The 12,120-nt window shown below is 43.2% G+C and overlaps 1 protein-coding gene across 2 annotated transcripts in view; it reads right to left on the bottom strand.

Annotated features, from left to right (window-relative positions):
• Positions 1 to 6,237, bottom strand: part of LOC112217877 (serine/threonine-protein phosphatase 2A 56 kDa regulatory subunit gamma isoform) — a 41,255-nt gene extending 35,018 nt beyond the window's left edge. The window contains exons 1-3 of one of the 2 annotated variants that reach the window (XM_024378475.2): positions 6,122 to 6,237; positions 5,622 to 5,669; positions 4,051 to 4,216 (exon numbers count right to left, since the gene is read on the bottom strand). In XM_024378475.2, coding sequence (XP_024234243.1) covers positions 4,051 to 4,216; positions 5,622 to 5,669; positions 6,122 to 6,148 — 241 coding nt within the window. In that variant the 5' untranslated portion in view covers positions 6,149 to 6,237. The remainder of the gene's footprint in view (positions 1 to 4,050; positions 4,217 to 5,621; positions 5,670 to 6,121) is intronic. The other variant, XM_024378476.2, reaches the window with a different exon arrangement.
• Positions 6,238 to 12,120: the final 5,883 nt, after the last annotated feature.

The following is a 12,120-nucleotide window of genomic DNA, read 5'->3' as shown; positions in this document are numbered from 1 at the left end:
GCCGAGTCTACAAGTAGAATCGGCAGGTTTGTCGCTACCGGCTCAGCAAGTACTGCTTTCTGTCTAGCAAGAAAAGGAACACCCTCACACTGTGATAAGTACCCATCGGCAGTGAGATTCTTGGCATGTTTCATGCTTTCCCCCCTACTGTGGTTTCTGACCTAAATCAAATAGGTGAAGTGAGTCATAGTGCAACTTGTGAACTCAACTGCGTTTTCAGAAAATGTTCCAACTGAAAGCGGGATTCCTTAGCTTTGTTTGTAGCAGGGTCGAACTGAACATGACCAGTCAGGTTAGCTGCTGCGTGTTTTCGATCTGGATGTTCTGTGTCCAGGGTCACTATAGGAAGGTATGAGTAAGTATTGATGTTGCTATAGATACAGACTGAACCAACAGTCTTTACATTAGACGTGAAGGAGGCTGCGTGTCTATTGGCAAAGTAGCACATGGGGAGAGAGCTAATGTCACTGTGCGCCACACTGAATACTCTGCAAGAATGTTAAAGGAAGAAGCCTCTCTCTTGTAAGTTAACTAGTACCATTGGCAGTATTCAAGAGGAGAATAGTTGGTAAATGTATCGTTACCAGTAGAACTAATTACAATTATAAAATACTGATGACAGGTAATTCAGTTTAGTTATATAGGAATTCCTGGTTTGTGTGTGTGGTGGCGCTGATATTTGGCAGTCTCAGCCTCATACATAGGTTTACGGTACGTGAACTAAAGATTGCAGGCCTGCATAAGACTAGAGCAAAGCAAATGGTGAAGTAATGCTCTGTTTTAGCAGTTATGGGCAGCCTAGCTGTGTGGAGAAGGGAAGCTTTTTGTAAACAAGAGCTTTGAAATGTTTGAATCATTAATGTAATTTCTGGATTCAAGTATTTAAAGTGTGTGTGTGGTGTGTAGGGATGGACATACAGTACAAAATACAACTACAAAATACCCTAAAGACCAATGTTTCAATTAAAATACATGTACTTTAAAATATATTTGGAAGTAGCCGAGCTAAAAGCAACAACATTGTCAGTAACCGTAAAAGAAACTTCTATGCCTGTGATATGTTTATCCATCTTAGTTGAATGCACTCTCACTCTGGATAAGAGAATCTTTTAAATGACCAAAATGTAAATATGCAAAACTGAACAACTGCAAAGCACACTGGGTATTTCCATTGACCTCGTTTCAGGGCGGAGATCAGAGTAAGTCAACATGTTATGCAATGATTCATTTTTAAATGACATATAGGTAATTTATCAGATGCTCATATCACACCATAGTGCCATCAGACTTCATGTCGGGTATACCAATGTAGGGTGAAAGAGGGACACAAAATGTTGAACTGCTATAAAGAAATGGTATAGTGAAGCATTTTGAAAATACAAATTACAGCTTTCAAAAGTATCTGTTACAAAATACACTGGAGTGTAGTTCAATACATCATACAAAATCCTCAGAAGTCATTAAAATACATGCAACAACAGAAACACCGGCCATCTGTGTGTTGTCTTGTTCTTCTATCCTCGTGTCGACCTGAAATACCCAAAAGTCCCCACGAGGATAGTAAAACAAGAAATTCTCCCTTGTTAGGACATTTCCCATGTCCACACAAGGACAAAGGCTATTTTAAGCTTAGGGGTTCGGTTAGGGTTTGGCGTTAGAAGTTAACGTTAGGTAAAATTGGATTTTGAATGGAAATACATTTTAGGTCCCCACAAGAATTTAAAAAAAAACAAGTGTGTGTGTGAGATAAAGAGCGGTTTCTGGCCTACTTAGTCATGGGGCATTCTCCTGTCTGAAGAACTGTTGTTCTTCTGATAACCAATGAGTGAGTGCATGCAGTCTATCCTCCAAATTCTCATTTGGCACAGGCCACCGGGCTCCAGCCATTTATATAAACTCTCCCGCTAGCTTCTGCAGAACTGGACTAAACTTGTGACACCTCGGGCTACTCTGGCTATAACAACAAGGTCTGTATTGTAGCGATTTCAAAGATGTGTCAATGGAAGTAATTGAAGAATTATTTTATGAGTCTGCTGACACTTCAACACCACATTCTATTGACCTCAAGCTACTACTGAAGCCATATGTCATCCAGCCAATGACTTGAGTTCACAGTCACACAGAGTGAAGTTCCTCCGCTCTGAAACAACAGTTCCTCCAGACAACAGTTCCCAACAGAGAGCGAGAGAAACTGTATCCCTCCCAAGACAGCTCCTCTGTCACGGGATCTCAAACAAAAACACAAGCTGCTGTTCGTTCCTTTCTTCACCACCTTTTGGCAAACCATTGCAGTGGTGGGAGAGTTGAGAGCCAAGTGGGGGGTTAACTAAAAACAGACACTCGTCTGAAACACTGTGGTGTTGTTTTTCCCCCAATGTAGCAAGTTGCTCATGCTTATCAAACTGAGGAAAAGGTCAACATTATCCTGGAACAGCTTTTTTTTTTTGGCATTACCACCACATGAACAGGATGCAGACTGCATATTCCACTCAGCAATAATGTGAGGTGGTATCAGGCTGCATCTTCCCCTGCCTGGTCAGTCTGCTGTCAAAAAGAGGCACATACTAAAACGCTGTGGAACACAAAATAAACAACCCCTAAAGTTCATTGTAGCTCTCAGAAATCAGCTCTTCAGCTACACAGAACTCTCCAAAAGCAGCACTCTACCTCTTCATGTGGCCCAGGTGTCCAGAGACAACCCGTTGGTAAAGCTCTATGAAGCAGTCTAGTCTGCAGTAGTTCAGCCATTCAAAAAGCAGCAGCACTAAAGCTCGGTGTAGCCTGACTGCTGCCATCCAAAAGAGTCCATCTCCATCCAGAGGAGAATGTGTGGAATGAAAGCAGGCCTTGCTAGGTGCCTGACTGCCTATTAGGACAGGACCATTGGCAACACCCACAAGGTCATGGTCCATCGGACAATATTTGCAGAACAACCTTATCAAAAGCCCTCATTGGGCCCATGGATGTGACCAGCTGTTAACACGACTCTGAGCTTATCGAACTCGTAAAGAACACAGTAACACAAGAGAAAGGAAACAAAGGTATTACATGATCAGAGATAAGTGTCTGCCTGAATGTAACCGGTCTGACAGAAGACACAGGGAAGAGTGAGAGGTGTACAGGACACACTATCACTGCTGAAGCAGTTGGCTTGCGTGGTTACTCTAGACAGAGTTGAATGTATAGACAGAAACTAAAGCAGCTCTCCACTTGCTCCAGCTCTTAAACACCAAATGTCCCATGTTATTTCAAACCCTGCTCTAGGCTTAAGTACTGCACAGGTCCTGTCCTTTTCACATGGTGTAGCATAGCTTATGTACTTATGAAATCTGCAGGATGTGCATACTGCACACATATATGCTAGTTTGCCATGGACAGCCAACTGCATGCCAGTCACTCACAGTAGTAACATTATAACACTGCATAGGATTTGCATACGCCAGTGCTGATATTGTCCATGAGAAATGCAGGGGAGGGTAGGTGGGTTGTAATGTAGCTCTCTGCCAGCCACCCGCTTATCTGGCAACCGGCAGCATCCTGAAACAAGGACCTGGCAGCATCAAAGCCTTATCTCTGGATTACCCCCCAAATATAGACACTTGGTTTAAATCCAGCGCAAAGTCAGAGCCCTTTACGTCCACTGTTTGTTTCCACGTCTTGAGCAACGCTGTCGGAGGTACATTTTATAGCATGGCAGAGCAGTGGAGAGGTACAGAGACTTGCACAGAGAGCGAGAGAGAGTGATGGTGACGTTGCTGTGATTTACATCAGAAAATAATGCAAGAGAGCTTTTGGAGATGGCAAGCAGCTATGCTAAAGCTTACCAGGGTTAAACCTAGAGGATAAGCCAGAGCTGGGGGTAATGGGACATGGGTAAAGGCACAGGGGCCAGCACATACATCAGTTGGGAGGGCTGAGAAACCAAACCAATGCAGGATTCAGACCATTGCCTAGGTAGCTTGATTTATTTTCAATTATGGAGTGAACAGAGACAAAATGTGTCTTTGAATAGGCAGAGTTAAGGCTAGCCTAGATTAGGTCCAATCGTACCTTTGAAGGCAGGCAGCTTCTGCAGCTCTCTGTTGTTGCTGAGGCTGAAGCGGGACGAGCTCTGCCTCTTGTCCTTCTTGACCGGCGTCTGGGAACCCGGCTGCTTGCCCTTCAGCAGCTGAGTGGCGGGAGGGACGCTGTTACTGCCTTTCCTATTGGAACCCTGCTGTGTGGAGGGGGAGGGGGCATGGATCAGAGCATGCACCAAGGTTTGTTCATTCGACACCAAACAAAACAATGAATCGGAGGGACTATTCATTTTTCTCTCATTTCCAAAGGTTTTTCCCTACTGAACACAACCCCGTGAAGAGTCGTCCCGGTCCCCCCTAGGTTAGATATGAAAACTGGTAAATGTGGGCAGTTTCTTATAGTCTTGTCCCACCTGCCTGCTGGGATCCTTTAAATCACCACATATACACCTGACAATGCTGTCTTTCTGCTATGGAGTTACATCAGAAGGGGGATATGTCAAATTCACTGAACTCAACTAAATGTTGCCTTTCACACTACAAGACAGGGGTTTAGGGTTTTAGGCCTTCTTAGTGAGCAGCCGGCCTGCCGACTGTCTAGTAATGGGAGGAATAAAGCTGCTGGAACACATGATGGGCCTGGATTACTGACCCATGACACAACAGAAGGTTTTCTCTCCCGCTGATTAATTTACCCAATGTGTTAGCTTCCTAACTGTATACCTTCATAGCGGTGTCAGCTTCATATACTGTATTAGCTTCATACTGCAGCTGGTCAGGCCCTTGGGTAAGAAAGTGGTGTGGTTCACACATCCAAAAAACACAGGAGACAAGATAGGAAATAAGTCTAGCTACATGTAACCAAAGAGGCAGACATGGCTGTTCAGAAACAAGCAGAATAAATATCAACAAACTTCTCTGCTTGCATCCATCGACCTGTTTAACCCAGCTCAAACAATGAGAAGGTCGTGCCAGCTCAGGCCATTGGCGCTTAAACAAAGGGTATTACTAAGCCTGAACCAGCCTGTATAATATGACTCCCATGGTTTCATTGTCATCATCCCACTGACGTCAAAAGCTTAGAACCCCAGTGGCCACAAGCATCCCAGAGGAGAGCGGAACCTGGCTGTATGCAGAGGGGTTGGATGGCTGATGACACACAGTACAGATAGATAACCCCGGATTACTCCCCCAGAGAGAGAGAGAGAGGAGGGCAAACCGTTTCTATGAGGGCTTAATCACTTACTGGTGTATGTTCCTGTGGATTCATGGCCATATCTACATCTTCAGTACATCTGATTTTAACTGACATAGTTAGCCTTCTTAAGTGGTCTCAGATCACAACGGCAGTAGCTAATGTTATGCAAGCATTCTTTACATTCTGACACAGTAAAGGGATAGTGGCTACCATGTTTTAGAAACGGACAACCAGCCTCTCTACATGCGAATCAGGTTCATATCCACTGCTTGGGTATACCAAAATGGCATCGAAATATTTGCTATATATATATATATATTAGTTTTTGGTGCTGTAGTAGCTAACGTTAAGTGTTTATCTTGCACATGCATAGGTTCTCAAGAGCTAGCGAGGTGTTTAGTTACCTCATGGTCGTTTTCTTGACCTCCAGTTTTTACAACTTTTCCCGACTCCTGTAAAGAAAACATATTTTAGACATGCCTTATTCACAAGTCATTTAAGTCATGTGTAGGGACAGGGGGCAAGTTGACTAATGTCAAACGCTAGCATTTCTTCATGTTTACATTCCCAAGCAAAGCTAATATTTGACAGTTTTGTTGAAGTTGAACAAGTTATTTAGTAACTTTAAGACGTTAACTTTAAATTGTGGCAAACGTTAGCTATGCGTTTATGTCCCTCAAATCGTACTGTACTTTTTGTTACAAATAATCTGACTAGCTACATGCAACTAGCCAGCTAACGGTAGCTATCCAAGTTAGCATAGCTAGCTAACATTAGCTAGTCATAATGGGACATTGCAAATGTCGAGTCGATGGCCGCCTGTTCGTAGTTTAAAAACATCAAACGAGTTGTTGTACATTCCACTAGTCGCATCTGCGGTTTTGCAAGCCAACTCCCAACTTACCTTCTCTTTTTTCGCTTTATTCGGCATTGCAAAAATGTAGCCGCCCTCGTTCCCTCTCTGACGCTCTCCAGAAGCTAAAGCCTAACCTTTAGCAGTTCTTCTTCTTTGGTATCATGGCGTTCGCATATTTTGTTTGTGCATGCCGCCACCTACTGTGCGGTAGTGTGTGGTCGATCACGTTATATTTTGTGATACAAAAATAAAAATGAAAGAATTTCACCACCAATTAACCTACACCTATGTAACCTACCACTGTTTAATAAAAATCACCCCCACATTTCACTACTTCGCCCCTTACTGATCCTATACCAGGCTGACGGCCTGGGAGGGTGTTCAAAACCTTATGTCTTCTGCAGTAAAACCTCTACACCCAGTGGCGATATTAGCATGGGGTGGGACGAAAAAATGTAATAATGTTTTATGCATGCCAGCAAAGCCACTCTACAATACTAAACAAGACATGGATTGCACTGTTAGGGACTACATATAGCTGTCCCAACAGCAGAGCTTTCTTTTAAACCCCATGGAGTAAATCCTTGCTATCAGAGGAGCCTTGCATGGCAGCCAAACTGTTCATTCAGCCTCATTTACTGCCTTTTAAAATAACATAGCTGATATGGCTGACTTGCTTAAACAAATGTGGTTTCTACTGACAATTGAGATGTACAAACTATGGCATAAGGGAACTATGAGCGGATAAGAGGCAATCCGTAATTTCAATTAAGACAATAATGAGCGAGCTAAAACAGACATAGTCGATATAACTTCTTCTTCATCTATGAGGTTTAATGGCTAGACTGGAGTACAACTCCCTTATACTTTACTTGAAAAAGAAAAATGTACTAAATAAATACCCTATCATCTCACACTATACTCTATAATCTCAAAATTATCTAAAATAAAATGAACACCCCTCTACTCCACGAATTAAATGTATTTATTCCTACCTCATGCCATCACCCTGAAAGGATGAGACATCACCACTTAACACATCCTGTAACTCTTCTGCTGTCAAGTCTCGCACACCCAATTACCTCTCTGCAGCTGCCACAACAAACCTCAATTTTCTGAGACTCCCGATCCATCCCTGCAGTACAATTAATAACCATTTTTATAAATGCTAAAAATCCAATCTTACTGAAACGTATATCACTTGTTGGCCTATCCCTCTGTACTGGTATATCTTTACTACTCTCACCACTCCTCCCCCTTAATCCATCTTCCTCTACTTTCTTCACTGCCTCAGCATATGACATCTTCTGCTCTACTCTAACCCTGGAAACCTCAACCTGCCTCTCTCGCACGGGACATTTCTGATTCCCAGCTCAATGGGCACCCCTACAATTTCCACTACTTTCCGCAATACTACACATTCCTTTATCTCATGCCCTTCTGCACATTTCTCACACCTTGGACCCTCCCTCCTACACACTGCTGCCACATGTCCATAAGCTTGACACCTGTAACTTCTTAATGTATTCGGCACATACACTCGTACATGATCATTTATATATCCTAACTTCACTTTGTCAGGCAAAGACTCAACTTCAAAACTCAAAAGAACAGACAATGACTCTTCTGTTTCCCCACTCTCGCCACCCTGTCTGTGTCGCATCAAACAGGCATCACATACACCGGGAATCTTTGCCCTCAGCTGGTCAACGTTTATATCTACTGCTACCACAGTTATCACTCCATTCATTGGTGCCCTTTTCTCGAGAACGAAACAATTCACTTTTCTTGCCCCCATTAGTTTTACTTCGAAAGCATTCTTCCTTTGCCCAACAGAAACACAAATAATTATCACTAAACCACTTCTAGTTACCCTCACCGATTCCACATGACCCAACTCTTTTTCGCCCACCGTGAAACCACAAGTGGATCAGCCAAAAGGCAGGAGTCCACTTTTTCTGTAAGCTTCACTCCTACTGTCACAGACTCTTCTTCATCATGATCCCTGGTGCATACCTCAGTCTCCGATAACTTTACCGCACCTACCACCTCCGATACTTCCCCCTCATTCACTTCCATTTCTCCTCCTGTCTTCAGCTCTGTCTCGCCCTGACCTTAGAGAGCCGTTTTGTTTCTCTATTTGGTTAGGCCAGGTTGTGGTTAGGGTGGGCATTCTATGTTTCCTATTTCTTTGTTTTTGGCCGAGTTTGGTTCCCAATCAGAGGCAGCTGTCTATCGTTGTCTCTGATTGGGAATCATACTTAGGTAGCCTTTTCCCCACCTGTGTTTTGTGGGTAGTTATTTTCTGTTTTGTCTCTGTTGCCTGACAGAACTGTTCGCTGTCGTTTTATTACTTTGTTTGAGTGTTTTTTGATAATAAAAATAATCATGAACACTATTTTCACGCTGCGCTTTGGTCCACTCCTTCCAACGACAGGTGTTGCAAGCTCCCTCTGCTTACACTTTCTAACATTCTTCTTTGAAAAACCATCTCCCTTTTCCCACCATTTTTATCCGACTCAAGCTCACCCTCTTCTCCCTCTCTTTTCCCCTCCATTCCTTCTCAGTTTTGCAAGTACACGTCTCCTTATGATTATACTGCCGCTCCATCTTGTACCTGCTTTCTCTAGGGACTTCATTTTCCCATTCCGGAGTTCTGCTCATGTCCCCAATAACGTGCCTACAACAACGCAGCTGGGCCTTCCGACCTTCCAATATAATTTCCTCCATGGTTGATATAACTATTTGTTCAGCACTTTTGAAATGTACTGCGACATTATTCAGAACTTGGGCCGTTCTTACAGTATTCTCCCTGTACACCAAGTCAGAACCTTAGGATAAATAAAATTGGCCATATAAGCAGATAATGAAAGTTCTTACTATATTCGATGATGACATTTCTTTAAACAGATTATAGGCTACATGTGCACCAGCAAGTCAGAACAGTAGGCTAACTTGTGAGAAGGAAAAGGACCAAAATATTAGGGTGATGCACATGGGCTACTAACGTCCTACTACACAACATACACTTAGTATTACTTTCTTAACTACAGTATACATATCTCCCAGGCATATTACATAATTTATGCAGAAGCATACAATACATTTTTGGACCAATGTGAACACTTGAACAGGAAGATGGCGTGGTCCTGCTTGTGGGCAAATTTTGTCATGAAACTTCGCATTCAAAGTCTGGCATTCTCTAGATTTGTCAACTCTGGTAAAAAAAAGAGCGTTGAATCATGTCAGTGATCTTCAGGTCCAAGCTCTAGAAAGAGGCCAGAGTTCCCGACTTGGAATTCCAAGTTGGATGACCGTTCAAAAGGTATTTTCCCAGTCTGAGAATTTTTTTCAGCTTTCCCAGTTGTCGTGAACTCACTGACGTCTGAGATTTCCAAGTTCTGAGTTTCCAGTTGTTTTGAACGCGGCAGAATTCATGCTGGATTGATAGCATGGCCAATTTATTCAACCTTTTCTGACCCATGGTGTTGTGTGTGAATGTTTATCCAGACTTGGATCACACACACTCTCCATCAAATAGCAGCGGAAGCAAAATAGTGATTGCTTTGCAACGCTTGCAGTTAGGCATCGATTCCTTCCTAACTACACATTGTTGAATTTGCGATTTCCAAATTTTTGTATCATGTTTATGTCCAATGGCCAACGAGCACTGATACATTTCATCTTTAATTTCTCTTCATATGACAAGGATTTGCCAGTAGATTGTCGAAGTGATTCATGATGATGACTGCTTATCTAGTTGGCTTGCTATGATTTTGAAAATATGATTTTATTTATTTAACTAGGGAAGTCAGTTAAGAACAAATTATTATTTACAATGACAGCCTACCCTGGGCAAACCCTAACCCAGATGAGGCCAGACCAATTATGTGCCACCCTATTGGACTCCCAATCATGTCTGTTTGTGATACAGCCTGGAACTGAACCAGGGTCTGTAGTGACACCTCTATCACTGAGATGCTGTGCCTTAGACCACTGCACCACTCAGGAGCCTGAGTGTTGTTCATGATGTTGACATGATCAGTCCAATCAAAGCTACGGTAGATATAACGTGATTTGAGTAATTTTATCTGTGGCCAATGATCCTGCCCCTTCTTGGATAGGCACTTCTAATGTAAATCTATGGCAGCACCCAAGGGGGCTTGAACTTTCTAGCTCTCCCTGTAGATTTGGCGGTGACGTAGTGTCCCATGAGTGATGGAACACTAAACCAATCACGGCGCAACTAGAGAAGATTACCAACCCCTACGCTCTGTATTTTCCCGATGGCTGCTCTTCCACCACAGAAAGCACTTTATTAACTCAAAATATATATTTATACATATTTATACATTGTTATACATTGTTAAACTGCGTATTAATGGCAAAATAACATGCAAAACAGGTGGGTCTCAAAACATGTGGGCTCTGCATCTATTTTCTGTGATTTACATTCCATTTCTGTGGTACAGTTGATAACCAAGGCAAAGAATGCAAAGAAGCCAACCTTACTGAAGCACAAATTCAAATCACTGTATGGGCCTAGGCCTACTGCTCACCTTTGACCATTCATCCTGCGCTCTCTTCACTGCCTCAGCATATGACACATTCTCCTCTACTCTGACCCTGGCAACCTCAACCTGTCTCTCTTGCACTGGGCACTTCTGATCCCCAGCAACATCGGAACCACCACAATTGAGGCAGTTTTTTTCCACCAATACTACACAACTCAAAAGGATAGATGATGTCTTCTCCGTTTCACCATGCTCGCCACCGTGTCTGTGTCGCACCAAACGACGGGTGTCACAGACAGGGAATTTTCAATTTCAGTTGCTGCATCTCAACACACCAACCCAGTAATCACTCCTTTCAAAGGCGCCCTGTTCTGGAGAACAAAGCAATTCACAGGTCTTGTTCCTAGGCGTGTGATGAGAAGAGCCCGCTACCTCTGGACAGAAGTCACATGTCATCTTTGAGCTATCTTCACAGATTTAACAGTACACAACTTATTTTCTACCCAGCCTGAGACTACATATGGATCAGCCAAAAGGCAGGGATCCACTGGCTCCAAAAATGTCACTCCCACTGGGCCAGAATCATCCTTTGGATGATCATCGGGACAAGGCTTGGACCTCGGAGGGCTTCACCACACCTGCCACCACAGGTCATCCATCCTCACTCTCATCAGGTTAAAAATCTGAGCCATCAGAGACAACAGAATACAGTTTGTACTTGGCCATTCTTCATCAACACATATCTTCCCGCTGCAGCCAGCTCTTCTCATTCTTCGCTGCCATTTCCATGGCATTCTGTTCACCATGCTCATGCCGCGCCTTCATCCACTGTACTGCTTGCAGAGCATTCACTGATGGCCTTTCTCCAATACCCAACTTCTGTAATTCACTAGTCTGTCTGTCTCTGGCCTCTCCATGCTCCCAAAATGTGGGCTACTCTGCCCATAGAACTTTGTGTCTCACAACTTGTCTGGATGAAGCATCATCAGAACATTTTGGCCTATCCTCGCCTAAAGTGTTTTAAAAAAGTAAAGTGTAAGGTGTTAAGCCTGTGTTAAAATATTGTTAAGACAAAAAAGCACTTGTGATTGTGTTGAATTGAGTTAGGGAAAATATTTTAAAGAGTGGTAATATTTAATTCAATACAGAAATGTGTAGGTGGCCTAACTTATGCTGTACCGTGGCTCAACTTACCCCAGTCCTGGGATAAGTTGTGCCAGGAGACCTGTTTTTTGGACAAGCTATGGTTTTCAAAACTGTAATGTTAAAATGAATTCTGATCATTTCCAGGGATACACAACATTCTGAGATATGTAGACATCTTTGTTAGAAATAATACTTATGGCCTCCCGTGTGGTGCAGTGGTCTAAGGCACTGCAATGCAGTGCTATCTGTGCCACTAGAAATTCTGGGTTTGAGTCCAGGCTCTGTCGCAGCTGGCTGCGACGGGGAGACCCATGGGGTGGTGCACAATTGGCCCAGTGTCATCTGGGTTAGGGGAGGGTTTGGCCGGCAAGGTTGTCCTTATCCCAT

Source organism: Oncorhynchus tshawytscha, linkage group LG18 (assembly GCF_018296145.1).
Source record: "Oncorhynchus tshawytscha isolate Ot180627B linkage group LG18, Otsh_v2.0, whole genome shotgun sequence".
In the NCBI taxonomy this organism is placed as follows: domain Eukaryota; kingdom Metazoa; phylum Chordata; class Actinopteri; order Salmoniformes; family Salmonidae; genus Oncorhynchus; species Oncorhynchus tshawytscha.
The sequence above is the reverse complement of the archived record's forward strand: the minus strand, read 5'-3'. Positions and strand labels throughout refer to the sequence as shown.